Here is a 21,042-nt window from a genome sequence, read left to right on the forward strand (position 1 = left end):
CCGACTGACGCGATGCCCTGCTCGAAAGATTCTCTTCAACGCTGCTGGGAGGAATGCGAATGCGAGTGCTACGACGACGACGGCGAACCCTTGGAGACGTGCGAGTGCGGACACCTCGCGCACCAAACCGTCGAGAACGGCTGCCCCCCCGATGGTTCCGGCATGGCTTATTGCCCCGACTCGTGGTGTGGCAACCCTGACTGCAAGCTCACCCCGTGCATGATGTGTGGTACGGGGGGGTTGTCGTCGGTCATGAACTGTCACAGTGGCTTGTGCTCTGCGGTCTGCGCGATGACGATGAACTTAGGAGGCCCGGTGAGCAGGGCCGGCACGGGCGATTGCCCCATCTGCCTGGAGGACCCGATTCGGCTCGTCAAGTTGAATAAGTGCGGACACACGATGTGCTACGCGTGCCGAGCCAAAAACATCCAGGCTCAGCGCGACATTGCCACGGGTGATGGTGAAGAATTTTTGAACTTTCTCTCGATGTGCCCAATGTGCAGGGCGCCTAACGCCCAAGCCCTCGACCGCGAAAATCCCTACGCGAACTTCAGGGAGGCGGCCTTTGCTCAGTACGAGCTGCGAGAAAACCGTGACTACGTCCCTCCCTCGGCTGAGTGAGAGGAGGAGGAGAAGAAGGAGGCGGATGCAAAAAAAGCGGAGAACGATGCAGACGCCGGGACTGGCGGCGGCGAAGAGAACGCCGCCGACGAGTCGCCCGTGAAGGAGAAGAGGAAGCGGGACAAGGAGGACAAGAGCGCGAAGAAAAAGAAGAAGTAATCTTCTCGCTGAGTGATGAACGAGCCCCGTGTTGTAGTGCTATGTATAAGAGAGCCCCGAGACAACCGCCTCCGCCACATAACGCACGCACGCTGTTCCAATGGCGTCCGCGGCGATGTCATCCGCGTCCGCCTTCATCGCGGCTCGACCCACCCGGGCGCATCAGCTCCGTCGAGATGTGCTGCCCATCTCGACCCGACCGGCTTCCGTCAGGAACCACGTCAGCCTCACCACCCGGGCGTTGGGCCGTAAGACGAACGACCAGATATCCTGACGCGTAAAGTCTCCCATAGCCGCCAAGGTGGATATGGAAGGTGCGCTCGCCGTTCAGCTCGCCCGCGCGATTCCGCGCGGGAACCCGCCCCGTCACCGTCGTCGAAGCTCGCGCGGCGAACGAACGAAATCTAGCTCGTGTTATCCACGAGATCCCGGGAAAGTCCATTCGCCAACCAACCCTTTCCGACTCGACACGCGCAGAGTTCAAGGCTGGTAAGCTGAGCAAGGTGACGTTCAAGTACGGGTTCCCCCAGTACGCCAAGCCCGCGGCGGCGGCGTCCAAGCAGCTCGGCTTCAAGGTTGGCAAGGAGCACGAGACCGTGGTCCTCACCCGCGGCAAAGACGGCAAAGACGAGTACAAGGCGCGTTTACGTTTGAGCACCACGCACGAACCATAACTCACGACCGTTCAAACCACCGCGCGCAGGTCATCGTCAACACGGCGTACCTCAAGCAGGCTGCGCAGAACGCGATGAAGTACGGGTGGGCCAAGGAGAAGCAGTCCCCGGGGGTGCAAAAGTTTATGAGGTGACGAGACGACACAGCTGGCGGCGGCGGGCGCCCGAGCGGCGCGTGTGAAGGGACGGACGCGTGAAGCGCGGAGACGCGCGGCGCCGTCCCCGATGTCGACCCCGCTCGGGATTCGCGTCGCCCGTCCGCTGACCAATCGACGAGTAGGTACGTAGAGTAAGTCTTGACGCTTAGTCGGTCGCGAGGTTGACGACCCCACTGGCGTTTGTTGCCTGACAGTTTCGTGCGTTCGAACACTATCTTTTGGCGCGGAAACGCCGCGGGGTGGGATGCTGCGCGCGGCGGCGCGGCGCGCTCTCCCCGCCGCGCTGGCGCGCGGTGCCAGGCGCTACACCGGCCACGCGCCGTCGTCCACCCTCGCGCTCGTGTACGACAACCACGGCCACCCGTCCAAGGCGCTCCGGCTCCGGGAGGTGCCCGTCCCGCCCCTCGGACCCGACGACGTCCTCGTCGAGATGATCGCCTCGCCGGTGAACCCCGCGGACCTCAACGTCGTCGAGGGCACGTACCCCATCCGCCCCGGAACGTTCCCGGCGATCGGCGGGAACGAGGGCCTCGGGCGCGTGATGCGCGTCGGCGAGCGCGTGCGGGCGGCGCTCGCGACGCGGTACCCGACGGAATCTAACAACGGCGACGCGTTCTCGCCCGAGTCGCTGGCGCGAGGGGCGCCGTTACACGTGGTCACGGCGGAGCCGGGATGCGGCACGTGGCGCGCGCACGCGGTGATTCCGGCGCGAAAGCTTCGAACGCTCCAGCGCGGGACCGAGCCCGCCAGCGTCCTGCCGGGCGCGAGCGCGCACGAACCCTACCTCGAGGAGCTCGCGCAGATGTCGGTGAATGTGCAAACCGCGTGGCGAATGCTCGAAGATTTCGTCAGACTCGACTACGAACAAGCCACGGTGGTGCTCAACGCGCCGATGTCCGCGGTGGGACGCGCCGCGATACAGCTGTGCAAGCACCGCGGCGTCGACGTCGTCGCGCTCTTACGTCCCAGGCCGTCCCACGAGGCGTTCGCCGCGGATGCCAACCGACTCGTCGAGCTCGGCGCTTCGCTTGTCTTCGACGACGACGGCGCCGCGCATCGAACCACGGACGCTCGGTCACGGTTGGCCAACCTACCGCCCATCAAACTCGCCCTCAACGGCGTCGGCGGCGCGTCGTGCGTCAACGCGGCGTCGATGCTGGCGAGGGACGGGGTGGTCGTGACGTACGGCGGCATGTCCAAGCAACCGGCGGGGATCCCGACGGGCGCGGCGATATTCAAAAACGTCGCCGCCAGGGGGTTCTGGCTGACGCGCTGGCTCGAGGATCGGAGGATGGAGGAGGAGGCGTCGGTGCACACGGACCCGAGCGTGGTGCCGTGGGCGCACGGGTCGTTCATGCCTCCGTCGGACAGCGCCTACGCAAAGGGGAAGAGGCACGCCATGGCGACGGAGTGCGAGCGGCTCATTCGCGCGGGTACGCTGAACCTACCCACGCGGCGCGTGGGTCTGGAGGAGGCGGTCGACGTCATCGGGGAGGGCGCGTCGGTGGGGGCGGGGAAGACGATGATCTGGATGAGGGAGTAGCGACTTCCGACAGCGTCCGGCGGGCTCTCTAAAATTTTTAACGCTGGGCCACGCGACATTCCCCGCGAAACGACTTTTGCTTTTTCCTCTCCCGCGCGCGCGGCGGCGGTGCCACTCCAGAAGCGCCCACGACGCATCCGACGCGAGATGTCGAGCGACGGCGGCGAGCTGTGCTCCGCGCGTTGCGCCGAGCAGCCCTTCGATGTCGCGTTCCACCCCGGCAACAACGGCATCTTCGTCTCGGGCCTCATCACCGGCGCGGTGAGCACCCGCCGCCGCCGATTGCGCCCGATATTCCGCGACGTCGCCGCCGTCTGCCTCGTGAACCCCCACTGACGCCCGTTCCCGCCCCTCCATCAACGCAGGTCGAGGTATGGGAGAATAAAGGGGAGCGAGTGCGAAAGCTGAAGACCATCGACGCGCACACCGAGTCCGTCCGCACCCTCGGCTTCGTCAACGACGGCGCGCTCCTGCTCACGGGATCGTCCGATCGGTCCATCCTCGCCTTGGACACAGCCACCGGTAAGCCCCTCGCCAAGCTGGAGCACGCGCACAAGTCCGCGGTGAACAGGCTCAAGGTTCTCGACCAAAATCTCGTGGCGACGGGGGACGACGACGGCGTGGTGAAGGTCTGGGACACGCGCCAGCAGACGGCGTGCGGGTCGTTTGTGCCATTCGTCGATTTCGTCTCTGACATTGCACACGTTCCGCCGGACGACGCCGTCGCCGCGGGTGCCAACGGACCGTCGGGGAGCCTCGTGGTGACCAGCGGCGACGGCACGATCGCGCACCTCAACATGGCCAACTGGAAGGAGCTCGGGCAGAGCGATAACCAGGAGGATGAGCTGTTATCGTGCGTCGTGATGAAAAACGGTAGGAAAGCCGTCGCCGGCTCTCAGACGGGGATACTCAACATATTCAACTACGGGCAGTGGGAGGACATCAGCGACAGGTTCCCCGGTCATCCGTCGTCCATCGACGCCATGGTCAAGGTGGACGAGGAGACGTTGCTGACGGGCAGCAGCGACGGGATCGTCCGCATCATCGGCATCCTGCCGAACAAGATGCTGGGCCTGGTTGGCGAACACGGGGAGATGCCCATCGAGCGCATGGCGCTATCGGGGGATAACCAGTTCCTCGCCACCGCGAGTCACGACAGGACGATCAAGCTATGGGACGTCGGGTACCTGTGGGAGCGGGATCTGCGCGCGGAGGCTGCCAACTTTGACGGAGTCGGCGGCGAGCTCGACGAAGACTCCGACTCTGATTCCGACTCGGAGGAGGGCGGCGGCGGCAAGCGGAAGAGGAAGCAGAAGCAGAAGCGAAAGAAGGGCGGGAAGATCCAGGACTCGAACGCGGCGAGGGAGGCGGTGAAGAAGGCGGCTGCGAAGAAGTTCTTCGACGGGCTCTAGACGATTCGAGTAGCCGGCTTTTCAATAAATGTCGCCGTCGCCGTCGTCATCCGACGCGACTGCGGTTTTTTTGCCAAAAAACACTCGGAGGTGTCCCCTCGACTCCCTCGAGCTCCGTGGGAGGACACTCGTTTGAAAAATATCGCGCGAGCGTTGCTGAGCTGGCTGCAAATATCTCCGATTTCACCACGCCTCGCCTTCCACGTCACCCGGGAAACGCCCGGCCGATACGCCCGGAGCGCAACGGCCGGCGCCTCATAACCGCACGTCACGTCGTCCCCGTATCTCCCGCGCGCGCCAAGGCGCGTCGCATGCGACCCGAGGACGTCTCGCGATGGACACGACGCCGCCCGACGGCGGCCAGGCCGCGGATAGCTTAGACCCGTTCGGATGGATGGACTGGCTCCTCGACGGGCCCTTCAAGGGCGGGTCCGACCAGCTGAACCTGACCGGGAGCCCCGCGGGCGACGACGGGGACGACTTCGCGCTGCCCGAGCGCTTCGAGGACGCGGAGCTGTCCATCATCGCCCGTTCGCTCCTCTTGGACGACGCCCCCGCGCCGCAGCAGTCCGTTCCGAGTCGCGGGACGGCCGCGACGGCGACGGGGCCGCGCGCGGGCGCGCGTAACGCCCACCACCCGTACCCAAGCTTGGACTTTCGCGCCACCCCCGCGCAGCGCTCGGCGTCTCGCGCGCTCGAGGTGTTCAAGACCGACTCCATCCTCGCGTCCATGGGCGCCGCGAAGGAGCGCAACCTCAAGCGCAAGACCGCCGCGGCGCATCCGCCGATCGGGTCCCTCGCGGATTCCGTCCCCGGCCGAGGGCGCCCGCGACCCTCCCCTGCCAAACCCGCGCCACTGTCCAACAAACCCCCGGGGTCGGTGCCCCCAGGCCGGTCGTCCAAGTTCCGCGGCGTCACCAAACACCGGTGGACGGGCCGGTTCGAGGCGCACCTCTGGGACAGCGCCTCCGCCCGGACCAACCCGCAGCCCGGCGGGAGGCAAAAGGGGAAGCAAATCTACCTCGGCGGCTACTCAACCGAGTCGGAAGCTGCGCGGGCATACGACAAGGCGGCGATCAAGTACTGGGGCCAACACGCGCACCTAAACTTCCCCTGGGCCACGTACGAGGGCGAGATGGACGAGATCGAGTCCATGTCCGCGTCCGCGCTCGTGGCGCAGCTGCGGCGGTCCAGCTCCGGGTTCGCGCGCGGCGCGAGTCGGTTCCGCGGTGTCACCCGGCACCACCAGCACGGCCGGTGGGAGGCTCGAATCGGCCGGGTTCTCGGTAACCGATACCTCTACCTGGGCACGTTCGCGACGGAGGAACTCGCGGCCCGCGCGTACGACGCCGCGGCGTTGAAGTATCGCGGCCCGAGGGCGGTGACGAACTTCGAGCGCCCCAGCGGCGGCGACGGGGTCGGGGAAAAGGACGCTTCGACCCCACCGTCGACGGAGCCGACCGAACCTCCTCCCGCTCCCCCCGCGCGCGCCGAGTCGGGCATCGTCGTGTTGCAATCGGTCGCCGTCGTCGGTCTGGTCGACGACGGTGAGGGGAACCGGCCGACTCTGCAGGGGACGGCGGTGGTCGCCGCCGCCGCCGCCGTGGAGGCCGCGAGCCCGAGTGACAGTCGCGACAGCAGCCTCGGGAGGTGCTGGGTGGAGGCGAAATGAACTTGTACATGGGACGGTTAGGCGGGGGGAAATACCACCCAGTCGCCGAGAGCGGCCAGCAGTACTAACCACAGGGAGGCGGAAACGTGCTCGTGAGAAAATTTGCTTAGTATTGGTCGTGTTGAATTGACGAACTTTCTACACATCAACCGCCTCAGCTCGTCCGCATGCTATGTCTCTGAACCTCCGCAGCTTTGCCACCGCTCGACGCCGTAATATGTTTGCGCTGAAGACTCCCCCTCCGTTTTCTCACTTCCTGCTGCCCTTGCGCTTGCGGGAACCCTTGCTGCCCTTCCTGGATCCCCCCTTCTTCCCACCAGCCTCGCCCGCCGCCGCCGCCGCCGCCGCCCCGGTGGTATCGGCCACGACCTTCGCCTCCACAACCACGGGCTCCACGATTTTCGCGGGTCCGTCGTCGAAGTCTCCAAACTCCGCCGCCAAGGACTCGGGCATGGGCTCAACCTTGGGCGGCGCCGGCTTGGGCGCCGGCACAGAACCCTGGGCCTTCCTCTGGGACTTGGGCACGTACTCCACGCGCACGGGCTGCGCGGACGCGGGGGTACCCGGCATGGGCATGCCCCCCGCGACGGCGGCTGGCATCTCCGGCGCCTTGGTCGTCTTCCTCAGGTACACCGTCTGCGCGGTGCTGAAGATGTTGTTGGCGAACCAGTAGAGCGTGAGACCGGCGGGGACGTTGAGGGAGAAGAATCCGATCATGAACGGGAGGAACTTGAGGATCGCCTGCGACTGCTGCTGCGCGGGATCGTCGCTCTTGGGCTGGTCCGGGGTCATCACCTTTTGCGAGATGAGCTGCGAGGCGACGAGGAGCACGGGCAGCACCAGGTACGCGATGGTATCGTGCCAGCCGAGCGGCGGGGCGCCGTCGACGAAGGGGAAGAGCCACGCGAATCCGTTGCCGTCGTTCCTGGCCTCGATTGACGTGGGACCGCCGAGGGACGGGATCCAGTAGAAGCCGTCGGTGAGCTCGCCCTCCACCGCGGCGTTGGACAGGGCGCGGTAGAGGCCGATGAAGACGGGGAGGGTGGCGAAGGTGGGGAGGCATCCCGCGAGCGGGTTGAAGTTCGCCTCCTTGTACAGCCTCGCGGTCTCCATCTGCAGGCGCTCGGGGTCGTTGGCGTACATCGCCTGGAGTTCCTTGACGCGGGGCTGGATGGCCTGCATCTGGAGGCTGCCCTCAACCTGCTTCTTGGTGAGGGGGAAGGTGACCACCTTGACGAGGACGGTGAGCGCGAGGATGGCGTAGCCGTAGGAGTAAGGAACGCCGAGGCCCACAAAACCGCTGTCGATCCCCTGGATGCGTGAAAAGGGGAGGGGGACCGGAGGTCAGCGAGTGTCGCGAGGGAAGCAGACGGAAGGATTTATCCGAACGCAGCAGGGGGTTTAGGGTTCGGGCACCGAGGAAAATGAAAACGGTGGATCAGCGAGGCGTCGTCTTGCGACTCGGCGACGAGATCGGGGGTTTACGCGGAGTCCTGACGCACCTTGAGGATGCTCTCGAGGAGATCGGTGATGGGTCCGAGCCAGCCGCCCTTCTGCAGGCCCTTGAGCTCCTCGGGCGCGGCGGCGTCGGCCGCGTCGGCCACCTGGAAGAGGCTGGCGACGGCGTCGTTGCCGATGAACGACGCGTGGACGTTGGCGACGGCGCCCTGGACCTGGTCGAAGGAGGGGAACTCGGCGCCGGCCATGGACGCCCTGACGGCGACGGAGGACCTGACGCGGCGCACGGCGCGGCCGGAGGAGCCCGCGCGGCGGAGCGGAAGCAGACCGCCGGCGGTGCGCGAGGAGGATGCGCCTCGCGCGCCGACGGGGGTCAGCGCATTGGAGCGGGCGATGCCGCCGAGGTTGGCGACGCAGGCCGCCATTATTCGCGTGACGCTGGGTCTCTTTACGAGCGGGACCCGACGGATGGGCGATGCGTTCGGAGCGCGGCGCCGAACGGAGAGTGTATCGGGGCGCTCGAAGCGACGGTGCTTTGGATAAACTCGGGTGGATACGTCACCCAAAAAGAGGCCCATATCCTGTAATCAAATTGCCTCGCTCTGTCACAATCAATACACTTTTGCAGTCTCAAATCGACCCTCACACCCGTCGTCGCCTGGCTAGCTCTCTAGCTAGCTAGTCCATCAAAGCCTCCTTCACCAGGCCAACCTGCTCCTCCGCGTGCACCGCCCCGTACCCCGTCGCGGTTGACGCCGACGGCGCCCGCCCCGCGTATCTCAACGCGTCAAGCCGCCTGTTGATGTGAGGCTCCTTGAACAGCGTCTGGAACCTCGGCGAGACGTGCGACCACGCGCCCATGTTCATGGGCTCCTCCTGGCACCACACAACCTCCGCGTTGGGGTACCGCCGCAGCTCCCGGTCCACGAGATCCCACGGGAACGGCGAGAGCTGCTCGATGCGAACGATCTTGACGTCTGCCTCGGCGCCCATCGCCTCGCGCTCGGCGTCCAGCTCGTAGTACACCTTGCCGGTGCAGAAAACCACGCGCTTGGCGTCGGGTTCGACGCCCGGGTCAACCTTGTTCCTGGACTTGGCGGACTTGTCCATGATCAGGCGCTTGAACCGGATGCCCTGCTCCGTCTGCGACGCCTCCTCGTCGTCGAAGTCCGACAGCGGGGAGACGCACTTGGGGTGCCTCAGGAGGTTCTTCGGGGAGATGACGATGAGGGGCTTGCGGAACTCGCGGTGCACCTGCCTGCGGAGCAGGTGGAAGTAGTTCGCCGGGGTGGTGACGTTGCAAATCTGCCAGTTGGCCTCCTGGATCTGGGTCCTGGTGTCCAGCGTCATGTCCGCCGGGATCTTGTCCGGGGGCTCGTCCGACATCTGGAGGTATCGCTCCATGCGGCAGCTCGAGTGCTCCGGTCCTTGGCCGTCGTAGCCGTGCGGAAGTAAGAGCGTGACGCCCGTTTGCCTCAGCCACTTGGCCTCGCCGCTGCTGATGAACTGATCGATGATGATCTGCGCGCTGTTGGCGAAATCGCCGAACTGCGCCTCCCACATGACCAGCGAGTTGGGGTTCTCCAGCGAGTACCCCAGCTCAAACCCGAGGACTCCAAACTCGCTGAGCGACGAGTTGGAGACGGTGAAGAACTCGTTGGGCCTGCTGTCGCCGTACACGTTGCGCAGGGGCACGAACCGCTCGCCGGTGTTCTGATCGTGGATCAGCGCGTGGCGGTGCGAGAACGTGCCTCGCTCCACGTCCTGCCCGGAGAGGCGCACGTGGTTACCCTCGTTGAGCAGGGTGCCGAAAGCGAGCGCCTCGGCCATCGCCCAATCCAAACCCTCGCCCGTCTCAATCATCTTTCGCCTGGCGTCGTAAACGCGCTTGACGACCCTGTGCGGGGTGAACGACTCCGGGATCGCCGTGGCCGCCATGCCCACCTGCTTGAGGATGTCCATCTTCACGCCCGTCTCCCGGATGCGCGAGAGCTGGTCGGGGCCCTTGAAACCCTTCCAGTGCGCGGCGAGCCAGTCCCGGGGCTTGGGCCTGTAATCCTTCGAGTCCTCAAAGTCCTGATCGAGTTTCCGGAGGATCTCCTCGTGCATCTGCGCGATCTCCTCGCGGGTCAGCGTGCCCTCGGCGACGAGCTTATCGCAGTACTGCTCGTGAGCCGATCGGTGCGTCTTGATCTTCTTGTACATCAGCGGCTGCGTGAACATCGGCTCGTCGATTTCGTTGTGCCCGTACTTGCGGTAGCAGACGATGTCCACGACGACGTCGCGCCCGAACTCTTGCCTCCACTCGGTGGCGAGCTCCATCACGCGAGCGACGGCCTCGACGTCGTCGCCGTTGACGTGGAACACCGGCGCGTCGACGCACTTGGCCACGTCTGTGCAGTAGGGGCTCGATCGAGAGTACTTCGGGTCGGTGGTGAACGCCACCTGGTTGTTCACCACGATGTGAATGGTACCGCCGATGGTGTACTCGGGCAGCTGGGACATGTCCAGGGTCTCGTACACGATCCCCTGGCCGCTGAAGGCGCCGTCGCCGTGGAGCAACACGGCCATGTGTTTCTTTCGGTTGCCGTCGTTTTCGTAAAACTGCTTGGCGCGCGTTTTGCCGACGACGACGGTGTTCACCGCCTCGAGGTGGCTCGGGTTGGCGACCAATGAGAGGTGGATGCGACCGCCGCGGAGCGTGGGTCGGTCGTAGCTGGTACCCAGGTGGTACTTGACGTCGCCTGAGCCGGTGTAGGTGGAGCCTCCTTTCGCCGCGTCGCTCGCGGGTTTGGGACCCGCCTTGAACTCGTTGAAGATGGATTGCATGGGTTTGCGGACAACGTTCGCGAGGACGTTGAGGCGGCCGCGGTGGGGCATGCCGATCGTGATGGACTCCACGCCGAGCTCGGCAGCCTTGTCGATGGACTCCTTGAACCCCGGGATCATGGTCTCGCATCCCTCGAGGCCGAACCTCTTGGCGGCGGTGTACTTGTTCGAGAGGAAATTCTCAAACATGTCAGCCCACGCGAGTCGGTCCAAGAGCACCTTCTTGCGGGATTTGCTGTACTGCGCGCGCTCCTGCTGCTCGATCTTCTCTCGGAGCCAGTTGCACTGGTCCCTGTCCGAGATGTGCATGTACTCGTAGCCGATGTTCCCGCAGTACGCGTCGCGGAGGCGATTCAAGATCTGCCGAAGCGTCTGCACCGGGTTGTCTTCGCTGAGGAAACCCTTCATCTGCCACGTGCCGAGGAAGAACTGGCGATCGAGGTCCGCCTCCGAGAAGCCGTACAGCGCCGGGTCCAGCTCGATGGGAACTTTTCTCACCTCGAGGCCGAGCGGGTCGAGGCTAGCCATGAAGTGCCCGTTTACCTGGTACGCCCTGACGAGGAGCAGGAGCCGCATGGACTCCTGGATGCTCTGGCTGGAAGGCGCGTTGGAGGCGGAGAGGGCCACGGGCGCCGCGCCGGTCTTCGCGGCGACGTACATCTCGCTCAGTTCCGAGCCGGTCACGCCGGAATCTGTCGTCGGGGAGGGGAAACGGGGACGCGTCGGTGAGCCGGGGTGTCGGGCAAAATATCATCCGCGGCGAAGCGTCGGGCGCCGTTGTTAGGGAAAATATCTGCGGGGGCCGTCGCGCGCGGTCGCGGCCGCTCGCGGCGAGCGCGCGGATCCGCGAGCGCGGGTTCGACGACGCGGATCGGGCATCGATCGCCGTGTGAAGCGCGGGTCACGCACCCATCTGCCTAAGGAGGCTGGCCCAGGACGCCGGGACCGAGCCCGGATCCTCGCGCCACTGGTCCTCGAGGGACTCGAGGTACGCGGCGCTCGTGCCGCTGATGAACTCGTCCTGCATCTTGCTGTTTGGGGTTGGCGCCGGATGCGCGGGCGGGACCGCGGAGAATGCCCTCGCGGGAAACGTGCGGATCGCCGCCGTGGAGCCCGGGGTCCACTGGCTCGGCGCGCCCGACCGATACATCGCGGACGCGCCCCTCCATCCGCCGGTGGAGGCTGTGGAAAAGTTGACGACGCCGGATGAGTATCTCGGCGCGAACGCGCTCATCGCGCGCCCGGCGAGGCCGGCGGCTTGCCTCCGCATCGTGGCGAGCTCTTAACGAGTCGATGCGGCTCACGCGTGCGACGGATGCCGGGGCACGCGCGCGTTGAGGGGTGCGAATGCGAAGCGCGGAACCCTGCTTTTTGAAAACGTGCTGAAGCGCTTTTGGGATCCGACGGAAGATCGAGCTTGGAAGATCGTCGCATGACGCATCACGCGCAGCCGGGTCTGGTTCGTCGGTTATCACGAACTGACGAAAGAGGACCGGAAGACTCGTGCGTGTTCTCGTCTCGCTTCATGTACAAAAGTATCCCCCAAGTCACGTGCGCGCGTGGAATCGGTTCGCCTCGAGGGCTGGCCCGCGGCGATCGAACACGACGAAGGCTAACACCGCGCGTCCTCGTCCCGAGCCTGGCCGACGTCGTCGCCGCAGCCGCCGAAAAAGCCAAACACCGAGCCGCCGTGAACCTTGTGCCTGCCCACCGAGTTGCGCCTGCGGTGGGTGTAGTTCCGCTCGATGCTGCTGGACCTCGACGAGTCCGACAGCTCGTAGTCGATCTCCGCGATGTCGTGCCGGCGGTTCCCCGACGATTCCGCCAGTGCGTCGCCGCCGTCGACGCTTCGGAGAGCCTCTCGATACCTCGCAACCTTCTCCTCCAGCGACGTCATCCGCGAGTCGCTGCGCTGCTCGTGCGTCGCCTGCTGCTCCGCGAGGTCCTGTATCGCGTCGAGCAGCGCCCTCGTCCGCGATAATTTCTGCGTCAGCGCGCGCACGCTGAGGTCCTTCGCGGCGCTCTCGGCGGCGAGTTCGGCGCACCGTGGGCAGTTCCGCTCAGGGGAGCGGGAGGGCGAGGCGCGGGGTGCCGCCGCCAAGGGCGGGCGCCCGCACCCGCGGGTCGACTCGGGCGCGTTCGTCGTCATCTCGGAGTGCACGTGCAGCTCGAAGGCGAAGCCCTGGCTGAGACGCGCGAACCGCGGCGGGTCGGGAGGGGACGTCTGCGCGCCGCTCGAAGCCCCCGACGTCGGCGAGGAGGCGGCGTGCAACTTTAAAGGTTTTAGCGGCGGGGGGCTCCTGGGTTCCAAGAAGGGCGAAAAGGCGACGGCGGACTCGGGCTGCGTCGCGGGGCGATCGTCGCCGGGGGCGTCGCGCGCGTGCTCGTCGCGCGCGCGGGTCGACATCGCGCGCGATGCGGGCGGAACGGAGTATCGGCGCGCGCGTTACGTCGCGTCGTCTTTGACGACTGAAGAACGACAGTCGTGGCTCTGCTGGCTGTGTCATCTCTACATTCGTCTATTCCGAGGAAACCGCGCTCCTTGACCTTCACGACGAGTCGCTCGAGTCGCCGCTGTCGCTGTCCGACGACGACCTCTTCCGTTTTCTCGACTTGCGCGTCTCCTTTTTGCTTTTTTTCTTCTTCTCCTTCTTGCTCTTGCTCTTCTTCGACTTCTTGGCGATCGCCCTAGCCTCGTCCCGCTTCTCCGCGCGCATCCGGCGTATCGCCTCCTTCTCGGACAGCGCCGCCGTCTTCGCCATCGCGCTCTCGTCGCTCCACGGGCCGAAAATCTCCGGAACCAGCCGCGACGCCTCGCCCCGCCACTCCTCTCCCAAATCCTCCGTCCTCACCCCGGCTCTCGTTCGAAACGTGTAGCAAGTGGACGGCTCGAGGCCCTTGGCGACGCACAGCCTCGAAATCTCCGTCTCCTTGAGCGTCATCCTCAGCACCCGGCGCCAGTCCCCGTCGGGTATCGTGATCGACCCAGCCTTGGCCGCGGTTTTCCTCGGCCGAGCCTCCACCTCGACCAGCCTGCTCACCCCCGCGCAGCCAAACACCTCCAGCACGATCTCCTCGGGCAAACAGCCCAGCGGCCTGGGCGCCGCCGGGAACGGGAGCTTGGCCCCGACCTCCGCGGCGTCGGGTGCGCCGGATGACGACGCCTTCTTGCCGCGTTCCTTGTCCGCCGTCTTGTTTCGTTTGGCTCTCTGCGCGTTCAGTTTGGCGATTACGTCGTTCCACGAGTCTCTGTCGTGAACGCCGCCGCCCGCGGGTGCCGTGGCCTCCGCGGCGAATATCTCCGACGCGTGCGACTCGTCGTACTCGCGGCGGCCGGTCTCGTCACCCACGACCTGGTGCATCGGGTGGGGGAATGGGTCGGCGTCGGTGGTTGTTCAGGGTTGATTGGAGATTCGTGAATGGGTGCCGTCTGGCGGGGCGGGACGCCGGGGGCGGGGCTCGTCGTCTCACTGGACAGACTCGGCGCGTGCGAGCGGGCGCTCACCTTAAACGCCTCAACGAGTCTCTGGAACCTTTCCTTGGCCTCATCCTCGCTCACACCCACGGCTCGCTTGTCCGGATGGAGCACGAGCGCCAGCCTTCGGTACGCCCTTCTGACCTCGTCCGAGGGTGCATCAGGGGAGACGCCGAGAACCTCGTAGTGCGACCTCGCGCGAGGCATCCCCGCCTGCCCGATGCCGACCGACGATGAGCGGAACCGATGCGAGACGGCGCGCCTCGAAAGTTTCCGTCCAACCCCAGGCGGCGCCGCGCCGTGGTTGTGCCCGTTGCGAATTTGACGGTAAATCAGTTTGCTCGGTCCAACTTTTCGGGACGGAGAAATAACAGCAGGACGGGTCTTGTTTACACGACTAACACGATCGCCAGCATCGCGGCGACGCAGGCGACGAGCCTTCCTCCCTGTCCCACCGCCGCGTCGTCGTCGTCCTCCACCAAGTTCGGCGGCGGCGGGCTCGGCGGCGGCGGGGGCGGGGGAGGCTGCTCGCTCGAGGGCGACGGGGCCGCCGCCGCCGCCGCCTTGGCCTCGCGGTCAAACGTTTGAAGCTTGTTGGTGTCGATGCCGGGGATGACCTTGAGCTCCTGCATCGGATCCACGGACGTCTGGGACGTCACGCCCTCCACGCCGTTCGCCTTGAGCTCGTTCGCAGCCGCCGCGAGCGCGTCGTCGCTCACCTCGGATGATTTGAACATGAGCTCGACGTTGTACGTCGTCGCGGAGAGGCGGCGTCTCCCGGCGGCTGCTGAGGTATCCGGCTTGGCGACGCACGCGCCCTTGCCCGAGCTCACCGCCGCCTTGGAGTACGCGGAGGCGCACGCGGCGTCCGCATCCGCGGCCGAGAGCTTGGCGGACAGTCTCTGAACCGTTTCGCCGGCAATCGCCGCGTCGGCGAGGAGCTTGGCCTTTTTCTTCACCGCAGGGTCCGCGATGTCGGCGAGGATCGAGTCGCGAGTCTTCTCCGCCGTCTCCTTCTTTTCCTGCGCAGGCGATGGGGATGGACTCGATGGCCCCGGCGACGATGTAGGTGGCCCTGGGGATGATCCTGACGACGACGCGGTGCACTCTGTCGCGTTACCGCCCGCGCTGGTCGTCCCCGTCGCACACGCCACGCACGCTCCATCCTTCAGGTACTGACTCGTCGTGCACGACGGCGTGCCGGTGGCTTTCTTCTTGTAGCGGACGATGACGATGCCGGAGCCGCCTGTCCCTCCAGGATACGGACCTCCGGCGCCACCACCTCCTCCCCCTGTGAAGGCTGAACCCGAATAAGCTTTTCCGTACCTACCTTGCCCACCGCCACCCAACCCTCCATTGCCAGGGGTGGCGCTGGGGCCGCCGCCGCCGCCACCGCCACCGCCATAATAATTGGAGGCACCATGTATGGCGGATTCGACGCCCGGACCGCCATCACCAGCATCTGAACCAATTGGTGCCTCCCCTGGTCCTCCAGCGCCACCGCCACCGCCACCCATAGTACCCAATGCTCCAGATGCTCCAGATCCACCTGCATTTCCGGAGCCGCTTGCCCCGCCAATACCACCATTGGGTTTACCAGCCTTCCCACCATTCGCCTCCATGCCATCAAAGACGCTGGCGCCACCTTCGCCAGGGCTCCAGTCGCCAGTGCCGCCGGTACCGACAGTGACAGGTATTGAACTCGACGACAGCGTTTTGCTCGCAGAGTACAGAACAGCCCCACCTCCACCGCCGCCGCCACTCGCGTCGCCTCCGCCTCCTCCGCCTCCAACGACCAGCACCTCCACTTCGGTCAGAGAGTTGTCCGTGACGGCGAGCGTGCCGTTGGATGTGAAATTGTGGATGACGTAGTCGCCGACGGTGGTGATCTTGCCGCCGGTGGCGCGTGTGTCGCTGGATCCTACCGACGGCGTGCTGGCGGCTTTCTTCTTGTAGCGGACGATGACGACACCGGAGCCGCCTGAACCCCCGATAGCCATGTATCCACCGCCACCACCTCCGCCCCCTGTGAAGGCTGAACCCTGAGAAGCCAGAGAAGCGGAACCCTGCGCTCCTGGAGCACCTCCGCCCAATCCTCCATTGCCAGGGTCGGTATAGTAATAATTGCTGCCGCCGCCGCCGCCGCCGCCGCCGTAAGAATTTGAGGAGCCGGATATGTCTGATTGAACGCCCGGGCCGCCGTCACCACCTTTTTCATTGGTTCCTGCCTCCCCTTGTCCTCCAGCGCCACCACCGCCTCCACCCGTGCGAAATCCGATTCCAGATGCACCTGCTTTCCCAGAGCCGCTTGCCCCGCCATTACCACCATTGGCTGCCCCGATACCAGCCTTTCCGCCATTTGCCACCATGCCATCAAAGACGCTGGCGCCACCTTCGCCAGGGCTCCAGCCGCCAGTGCCGCCGTTACCGACAGTGACGGTGATTAAACTCGACGACAGCGTTTTGCTCGCAGAGTACAGAACAGCCCCACCTCCACCGCCGCCGCCAGTATCATCGCCTCCCCCGCCTCCGCCTCCCACGACCAGCACCTCCACTTCGGTCAGAGAGGGATCCGTGACGGTGAACGTGCCGTTGGAGGTGAAATTATGGATGACGTAATCGCCGACGGTGATGATCGTGGTGCCGCCGGTGGCGCGCGCGTCGCTGTTCGGGATAGCCGAGCACTCTGTTACACGGCCTCCGGCACTTGTCGTTCCGGGGGCACACACGTGGCAGTTGAGCCCGGTGTTGTCGAGGTAGTAGCCAGCCTTGCAGTCGCACGTGTCGCTCGCACCGTTCGCGGTCGGTATCGCGGATCCGTTCTTTATGAAAGAAGAACCCACCGGACACTCTTGGCAAGCCCAGTCATACATAGATGGGGCGTTCATGCCGGCGTATGCGTAGTAGTTCTCCGGGCACGTGCAAAACGTCGCGGACCCTCCAGTGCTGGTCGCCGACGGATGACTCGGAGTTGCTCCTTTCGATGGCGGGCACGCCACGCACGACCCGTCCTTCAGGTACTGACTCGTCGTGCACGACGGCGTGCCTGTGGATTTCTTCTTGTAGCGGACGACGACGACGCCGGAGCCGCCTGACCCTCCAACATACGGACCTCCACGACCTCCACCGCCACCTCCTCCGCCGCCTGAGAAGGCTAAACCCGAATGACCATTCTCACCATATCCGCCTGACCCACCGCCACCCAAACCTCCGTTGCCAGGGGTGCCGCCGTAGGCGCCGCCGCCGCCGCCACCGCCGCCATAATGATTGGAGGTACCAGATATGGCCGATTGAACGCCCGGACCGCCATCACCAGCATCTGTACCGATTCCTACCTCCCCTGGTCCTCCAGCGCCACCGCCACCGCCACCCGCACTGTCTCCAAGTCCACCTGCATTTTCGGAGCCGCTTGCCCCGCCATGCCCACCTTCTTCAGTACCGACCTTCCCGCCGTTTGCCACCATGCCGTCGAAGGCGCTGGCGCCACCTTCGCTAGGGCTCCAGCCGCCAGTCCCGCCGCCACCGACAGTGACAGTGATGGAACTCGACGACAGCGTTTTGCTCGCAGAGTACAGAACAGCCCCACCTCCACCGCCACCGCCATCAATTGAGCTTCCTCCTCCTCCGCCTCCCACGACCAGCACCTCCACTTCGGTCAAAGAGGGGTCCGTGACCTGGAAAATGCCGCTGGAGGTGAAATTGTGGATGACGTAGTCGCCGAAGGTGGTGATCGTGCCGCCGGTGGCGCGCGCGTCGCTGGACCCTAAGCCCCCTTGTACGGAAAAGGCGAGAAACACGAAGATCTTCGCAAAGAAGGATTTTCCAGAGCGGACGAACGTGGGTGACGCTCGCCACGCAGTATCAGACGCGCGGGGGCGTCCGGACGGCATCGTTCAGTGACCTGAGCGGGTATCACCAGAGAATTCGCGATGTTATGGGCGGAGGAGGACTCGACCAGGACGCGACCGACGCGGAGGCGGGGGTTTTCCCGTGTTGATCACCCAAATATTCGAACCTCGCACTGGAGGTCCGCGGCGGAGACTTTCCGGCGCTCCACCGCACTCGCGCGTGCGTCGGAGGATGCTTCGAACGTGAGCCAGACGCGCGGACGGACGTGGGACGGGTCAAAAGTTCCTCCGACCCGGCCGAGGCGCGCAGCACGGCTTTGTGATGGCGGGACCAAGAAAAAAGCTGATGACCTGGATGGCCTGTGGCGTGTCAGCCTCGCAGTCTGCCAGATAAAAGTGCCAACACGACAAGTCTTCGCGGCCTGCTGCTGGAACATGCGACTCACATCCTGGATCTATCGGTGATTCGAGCCGTCGTCGCCACCCACGCGTCCACCCCTCCGGCGACCCACGATCCCCCGCCGCGCCCGTCCCCCGCGTCGCCCTCCTCGAAGCCCGCGGCTCGCCTCCTCGCCGACTTGCCCGCCGCCGCAGCCGCCGCCACCCTTCGCCTCTCCGCCCTGTCCGCCGCGTTCGAGGGCGCGCCCGTCGACTTCGCGGGCCTCTTCTCGCCGACGGACGACCCGTACGCGCCGCGCCGCGCGGAGGACGCGACGTTGACCTTCTCGCCGAGGGGTGCTCGGCCTCGTCGAATGTGCTTGGAGATGAGGCCCTGGTGGATGTCCATGTACGCTCGCACCGCGTCGACCTCGCGGCGAGCCCTCTCCTCCTTGGCGTGATCCATCCACGCGTAAAACGTCCGACCGACCGAGTTGTTCTTGAACAGCGACAACGCCCGTCCCGCCTTGGCCCGCAACGGCTTGAGCCACTCGGAGTACTCCGCCCAGGCTCTGAAAACCTTACGGAGGAGAATGCGGTTGCAATACGCCTTCGCCGCGGCTTTAAACTCCGAAGCCGCGTTGGCCGCAGCCGCAGCCGCAGCCGCTCGAGCCGACGCGCCGTGCACGGCGCCGTACGCGGCCCACGCGCGTTTGCCGTCCGCCCCGAGGCTCGGCCCCGCGCGCCTGGCCTGCTCCGCGGCTTCGCGCTCCGCCGCCTCCGACTCGACGGCTAACGCTTTCGCCGCCGCCGCAAGTTCCCGAGCCTCTTTGAACCGGCCGCAAGACGCCTTCAACGACGACTCCTTCGCAGCTTCCCAAGCCTCCGTCGCCTTGCGCTCCGCGAGTTCGACCGCGGCGGCGGCGGCCCTGGACGCCACGGCGTGCGCGCGGGTGTCCAGAACCCTCGCGCGAGCGCATCCCGCCGCGTTGTGACTCCAAGTACGAAACGCCCACGCCACGCGCCGACGCTCGACGCTGAGCAGCAGTCGAACCGCGGTGACGCGCTGGCGGACCGCTCGCCTCGCCGCGCCGCGCCACTCTCGGAACGCGGGCGCCACTCGGCGGTACGCCATCGCGCGGCCCAGTTCCTCGCACTGGAGACGAAACGCCTTGTCCTTCCTCGCCGCGTCGCGCCAGCCCAGGAACACCTTGTGCCGCCGGGCAAACACCCGGCGCTTATCCGCAGCCTCCAGCATCAGCCTGCTTCGACGCATCGCCGCCGCGTTGTGCCTCCAGAACCCGAACCTAACGTACAGCGCCGTGTTTCGGAGGTACGCCAACCCCGCGGCGAGCCCTTTGCGCCGGATCTTCGCCAGCCGTCTCGCCTTCCATCCCCGGAAGCACGACTGGATTTTCAGCGCCGCGCTGCGAATATCCCGGCCAAAGCGCCACCGCAGCTCCTCCATCATGTCGTCCATCACAGCCTCGCACGCGTCCCTCACGGCCCCGTCGAACTCTGCCCGTAGATCCGCGTCCCACGATATCACCACCTGCTCGTGCCAGCTACCGATAGCCTCCTTCGCCTCCGCGTGCCTTCGTCGGAACGCGGCTTCCTCTTTGGATATTTCGCGATGCGCGTTGGCCTCGCGACGCCTCAAGTTTTCGAGCAAATCGTCCATCTCCGACGTGAGCACCTTGGCCACCGTGCCGAGGTAGTTGACCTTGGCTCGCCTCTCGCCGTTTCGGCGCCGTTCCGCGGCGTCCGCCCTGGCGACGTCGCCGAACCTATCGCCGACGACGTCGAACCTCAGCGGATCATCAGGTTCCGTCTCCCGCGGCGCCACGTTGATCACGTTCGTGATTCCGTCCATCCCGTGGACCCCCCTCACGTCGAGGGCGCCGGCGATCACCGCCGAAGGCCTCGGCGGCGGCGGCGCGAGGGGCTTGAAGTCCCACGCCTCGTACAGCGGACGTCCCTTCGATGCGAAGTGCAGCGGGAGCGATTCGAACGGTTCGAGCGGTTCAATCTCGGAGGAGTCGCGGAGGAGCCGTTCCAGGTTACCCGCGATGGCGTCCATCGCGCGCGACCCGACGACCGCCTTGGACGCCGCGTCGGTGATGCCGACGCGCGCGGCGGGCTCGACCATGGGCGCGCCCCATCTATCCGCGGGCGCTACGGGCGCTGCGGGCGCGTCGTCGTCGTCTTCGTCCGCGACGGGGATCTTGGTCGCGCCGCGAGCGTCGCGCCGCTCGGGTATCATCGACCTTCGCTCCCACACCGCGTCGACGAGGGCGAGGTCCGCGAGCATGCTCCCCGGGTCGCGCGGCTCGGGCTCGTCGGGGCTCGACGGCGACGCGGGCTCCGGGGACGAGTCCGACTCGGCCATCGCCCGCGCGAAAATCGACGTGAACTCGTCCATGTCCGTGGTGCCCACCGCCTTTGGCTTCCCGTACGGTCCAGCGACGTCGTCCCCGTCGTCGTGTGCGCCCTCCTGCTCTATCCGATGAAGTCGACCCATCAGGTGTTGCTTCTCCAGCGCCTCCCGCGGGTTTCTGATCCGAACAGGCGTGCGGACCGGCACCTGCTGCTCCGCCCACCGAGCCTCCCATTCCGCCATGGTCAAAGGGCGAGTGGGGGGAGGCGCGCTCGCGTCATCGGCCACTGACGCGGTCGCCCTCGCCTGCCATCGTTGCTGCGCCGACGGGTCGGGTGTCCACGACATCCAAACCCCCGATACCCCCGTGACGCGATGAGGGGCCGGAGCCCGACTCCTTGTGGAGTCCCGGAGATTCGCTCTCGGCAGTTTTGGTTG

The 21,042-nt window shown here is 65.9% G+C and overlaps 9 protein-coding genes across 9 annotated transcripts; 5 read left to right on the top strand and 4 right to left on the bottom strand.

Moving 5' to 3' along the window:
* Positions 1-12: 12 nt before the first annotated feature.
* Positions 13-621, top strand: MICPUN_57729 (predicted protein; the record flags this gene model as incomplete). The annotated part of the gene is made up of 1 exon (XM_002501269.1): positions 13-621. One exon carries the CDS (start codon positions 13-15, stop codon positions 619-621), a length of 609 nt encoding a protein of 202 aa, XP_002501315.1.
* Positions 622-864: 243 nt separating this feature from the next.
* MICPUN_57730 (hypothetical protein) lies at positions 865-1,775 on the top strand. The gene is made up of 3 exons (XM_002501270.1): positions 865-1,094; positions 1,258-1,379; positions 1,484-1,775. The coding sequence occupies exons 1-3, from the start codon at positions 1,088-1,090 to the stop codon at positions 1,586-1,588; spliced, it is 234 nt and encodes a 77-aa protein (XP_002501316.1). The 5' UTR covers positions 865-1,087; the 3' UTR covers positions 1,589-1,775.
* Positions 1,776-1,856: 81 nt separating this feature from the next.
* MICPUN_57731 (predicted protein) lies at positions 1,857-3,155 on the top strand (the record flags this gene model as incomplete). Its single annotated transcript, XM_002501271.1, has 1 exon — positions 1,857-3,155. One exon carries the CDS (start codon positions 1,857-1,859, stop codon positions 3,153-3,155), a length of 1,299 nt encoding a protein of 432 aa, XP_002501317.1.
* Positions 3,156-3,302: 147 nt separating this feature from the next.
* On the top strand, positions 3,303-4,567 carry MICPUN_57732 (predicted protein; the record flags this gene model as incomplete). The annotated part of the gene is made up of 2 exons (XM_002501272.1): positions 3,303-3,416; positions 3,521-4,567. The coding sequence occupies 2 exons, from the start codon at positions 3,303-3,305 to the stop codon at positions 4,565-4,567; spliced, it is 1,161 nt and encodes a 386-aa protein (XP_002501318.1).
* A 334-nt stretch (positions 4,568-4,901) lies between these two features.
* Positions 4,902-6,239, top strand: MICPUN_57733 (ant-like protein; the record flags this gene model as incomplete). Its single annotated transcript, XM_002501273.1, has 1 exon — positions 4,902-6,239. One exon carries the CDS (start codon positions 4,902-4,904, stop codon positions 6,237-6,239), a length of 1,338 nt encoding a protein of 445 aa, XP_002501319.1.
* Positions 6,240-6,488: 249 nt separating this feature from the next.
* Positions 6,489-8,122, bottom strand: ALB3.1 (cytochrome oxidase biogenesis family; the record flags this gene model as incomplete). The annotated part of the gene is made up of 2 exons (XM_002501658.1): positions 6,489-7,550; positions 7,742-8,122. The coding sequence occupies 2 exons, from the start codon at positions 8,120-8,122 to the stop codon at positions 6,489-6,491; spliced, it is 1,443 nt and encodes a 480-aa protein (XP_002501704.1).
* A 145-nt stretch (positions 8,123-8,267) lies between these two features.
* On the bottom strand, positions 8,268-11,676 carry MICPUN_104793 (predicted protein; the record flags this gene model as incomplete). Its single annotated transcript, XM_002501659.1, has 2 exons — positions 8,268-11,121; positions 11,432-11,676. The coding sequence occupies 2 exons, from the start codon at positions 11,674-11,676 to the stop codon at positions 8,376-8,378; spliced, it is 2,991 nt and encodes a 996-aa protein (XP_002501705.1). The 3' UTR covers positions 8,268-8,375.
* A 462-nt stretch (positions 11,677-12,138) lies between these two features.
* On the bottom strand, positions 12,139-12,933 carry MICPUN_99980 (predicted protein; the record flags this gene model as incomplete). The annotated part of the gene is made up of 1 exon (XM_002501660.1): positions 12,139-12,933. The coding sequence occupies one exon, from the start codon at positions 12,931-12,933 to the stop codon at positions 12,139-12,141; it is 795 nt and encodes a 264-aa protein (XP_002501706.1).
* Positions 12,934-13,075: 142 nt separating this feature from the next.
* On the bottom strand, positions 13,076-20,847 carry MICPUN_99981 (predicted protein; the record flags this gene model as incomplete). The annotated part of the gene is made up of 4 exons (XM_002501661.1): positions 13,076-13,879; positions 14,032-14,214; positions 14,397-17,688; positions 18,296-20,847. The coding sequence occupies 4 exons, from the start codon at positions 20,845-20,847 to the stop codon at positions 13,076-13,078; spliced, it is 6,831 nt and encodes a 2,276-aa protein (XP_002501707.1).
* Between the last annotated feature and the right edge of the window lie 195 nt (positions 20,848-21,042).

Source organism: Micromonas commoda, chromosome 4 (assembly GCF_000090985.2).
Source record: "Micromonas commoda chromosome 4, complete sequence".
NCBI classification, from domain to species: domain Eukaryota; kingdom Viridiplantae; phylum Chlorophyta; class Mamiellophyceae; order Mamiellales; family Mamiellaceae; genus Micromonas; species Micromonas commoda.

Bases quoted from the DNA above. Each gene is read 5' to 3' on its own strand.
- MICPUN_57730 (XM_002501270.1), top strand. The intron at 1,380-1,483 runs GTCCTCACCCGC...CACCGCGCGCAG, and splicing joins GCAAGGAGCACGAGACCGTG to GTCATCGTCAACACGGCGTA.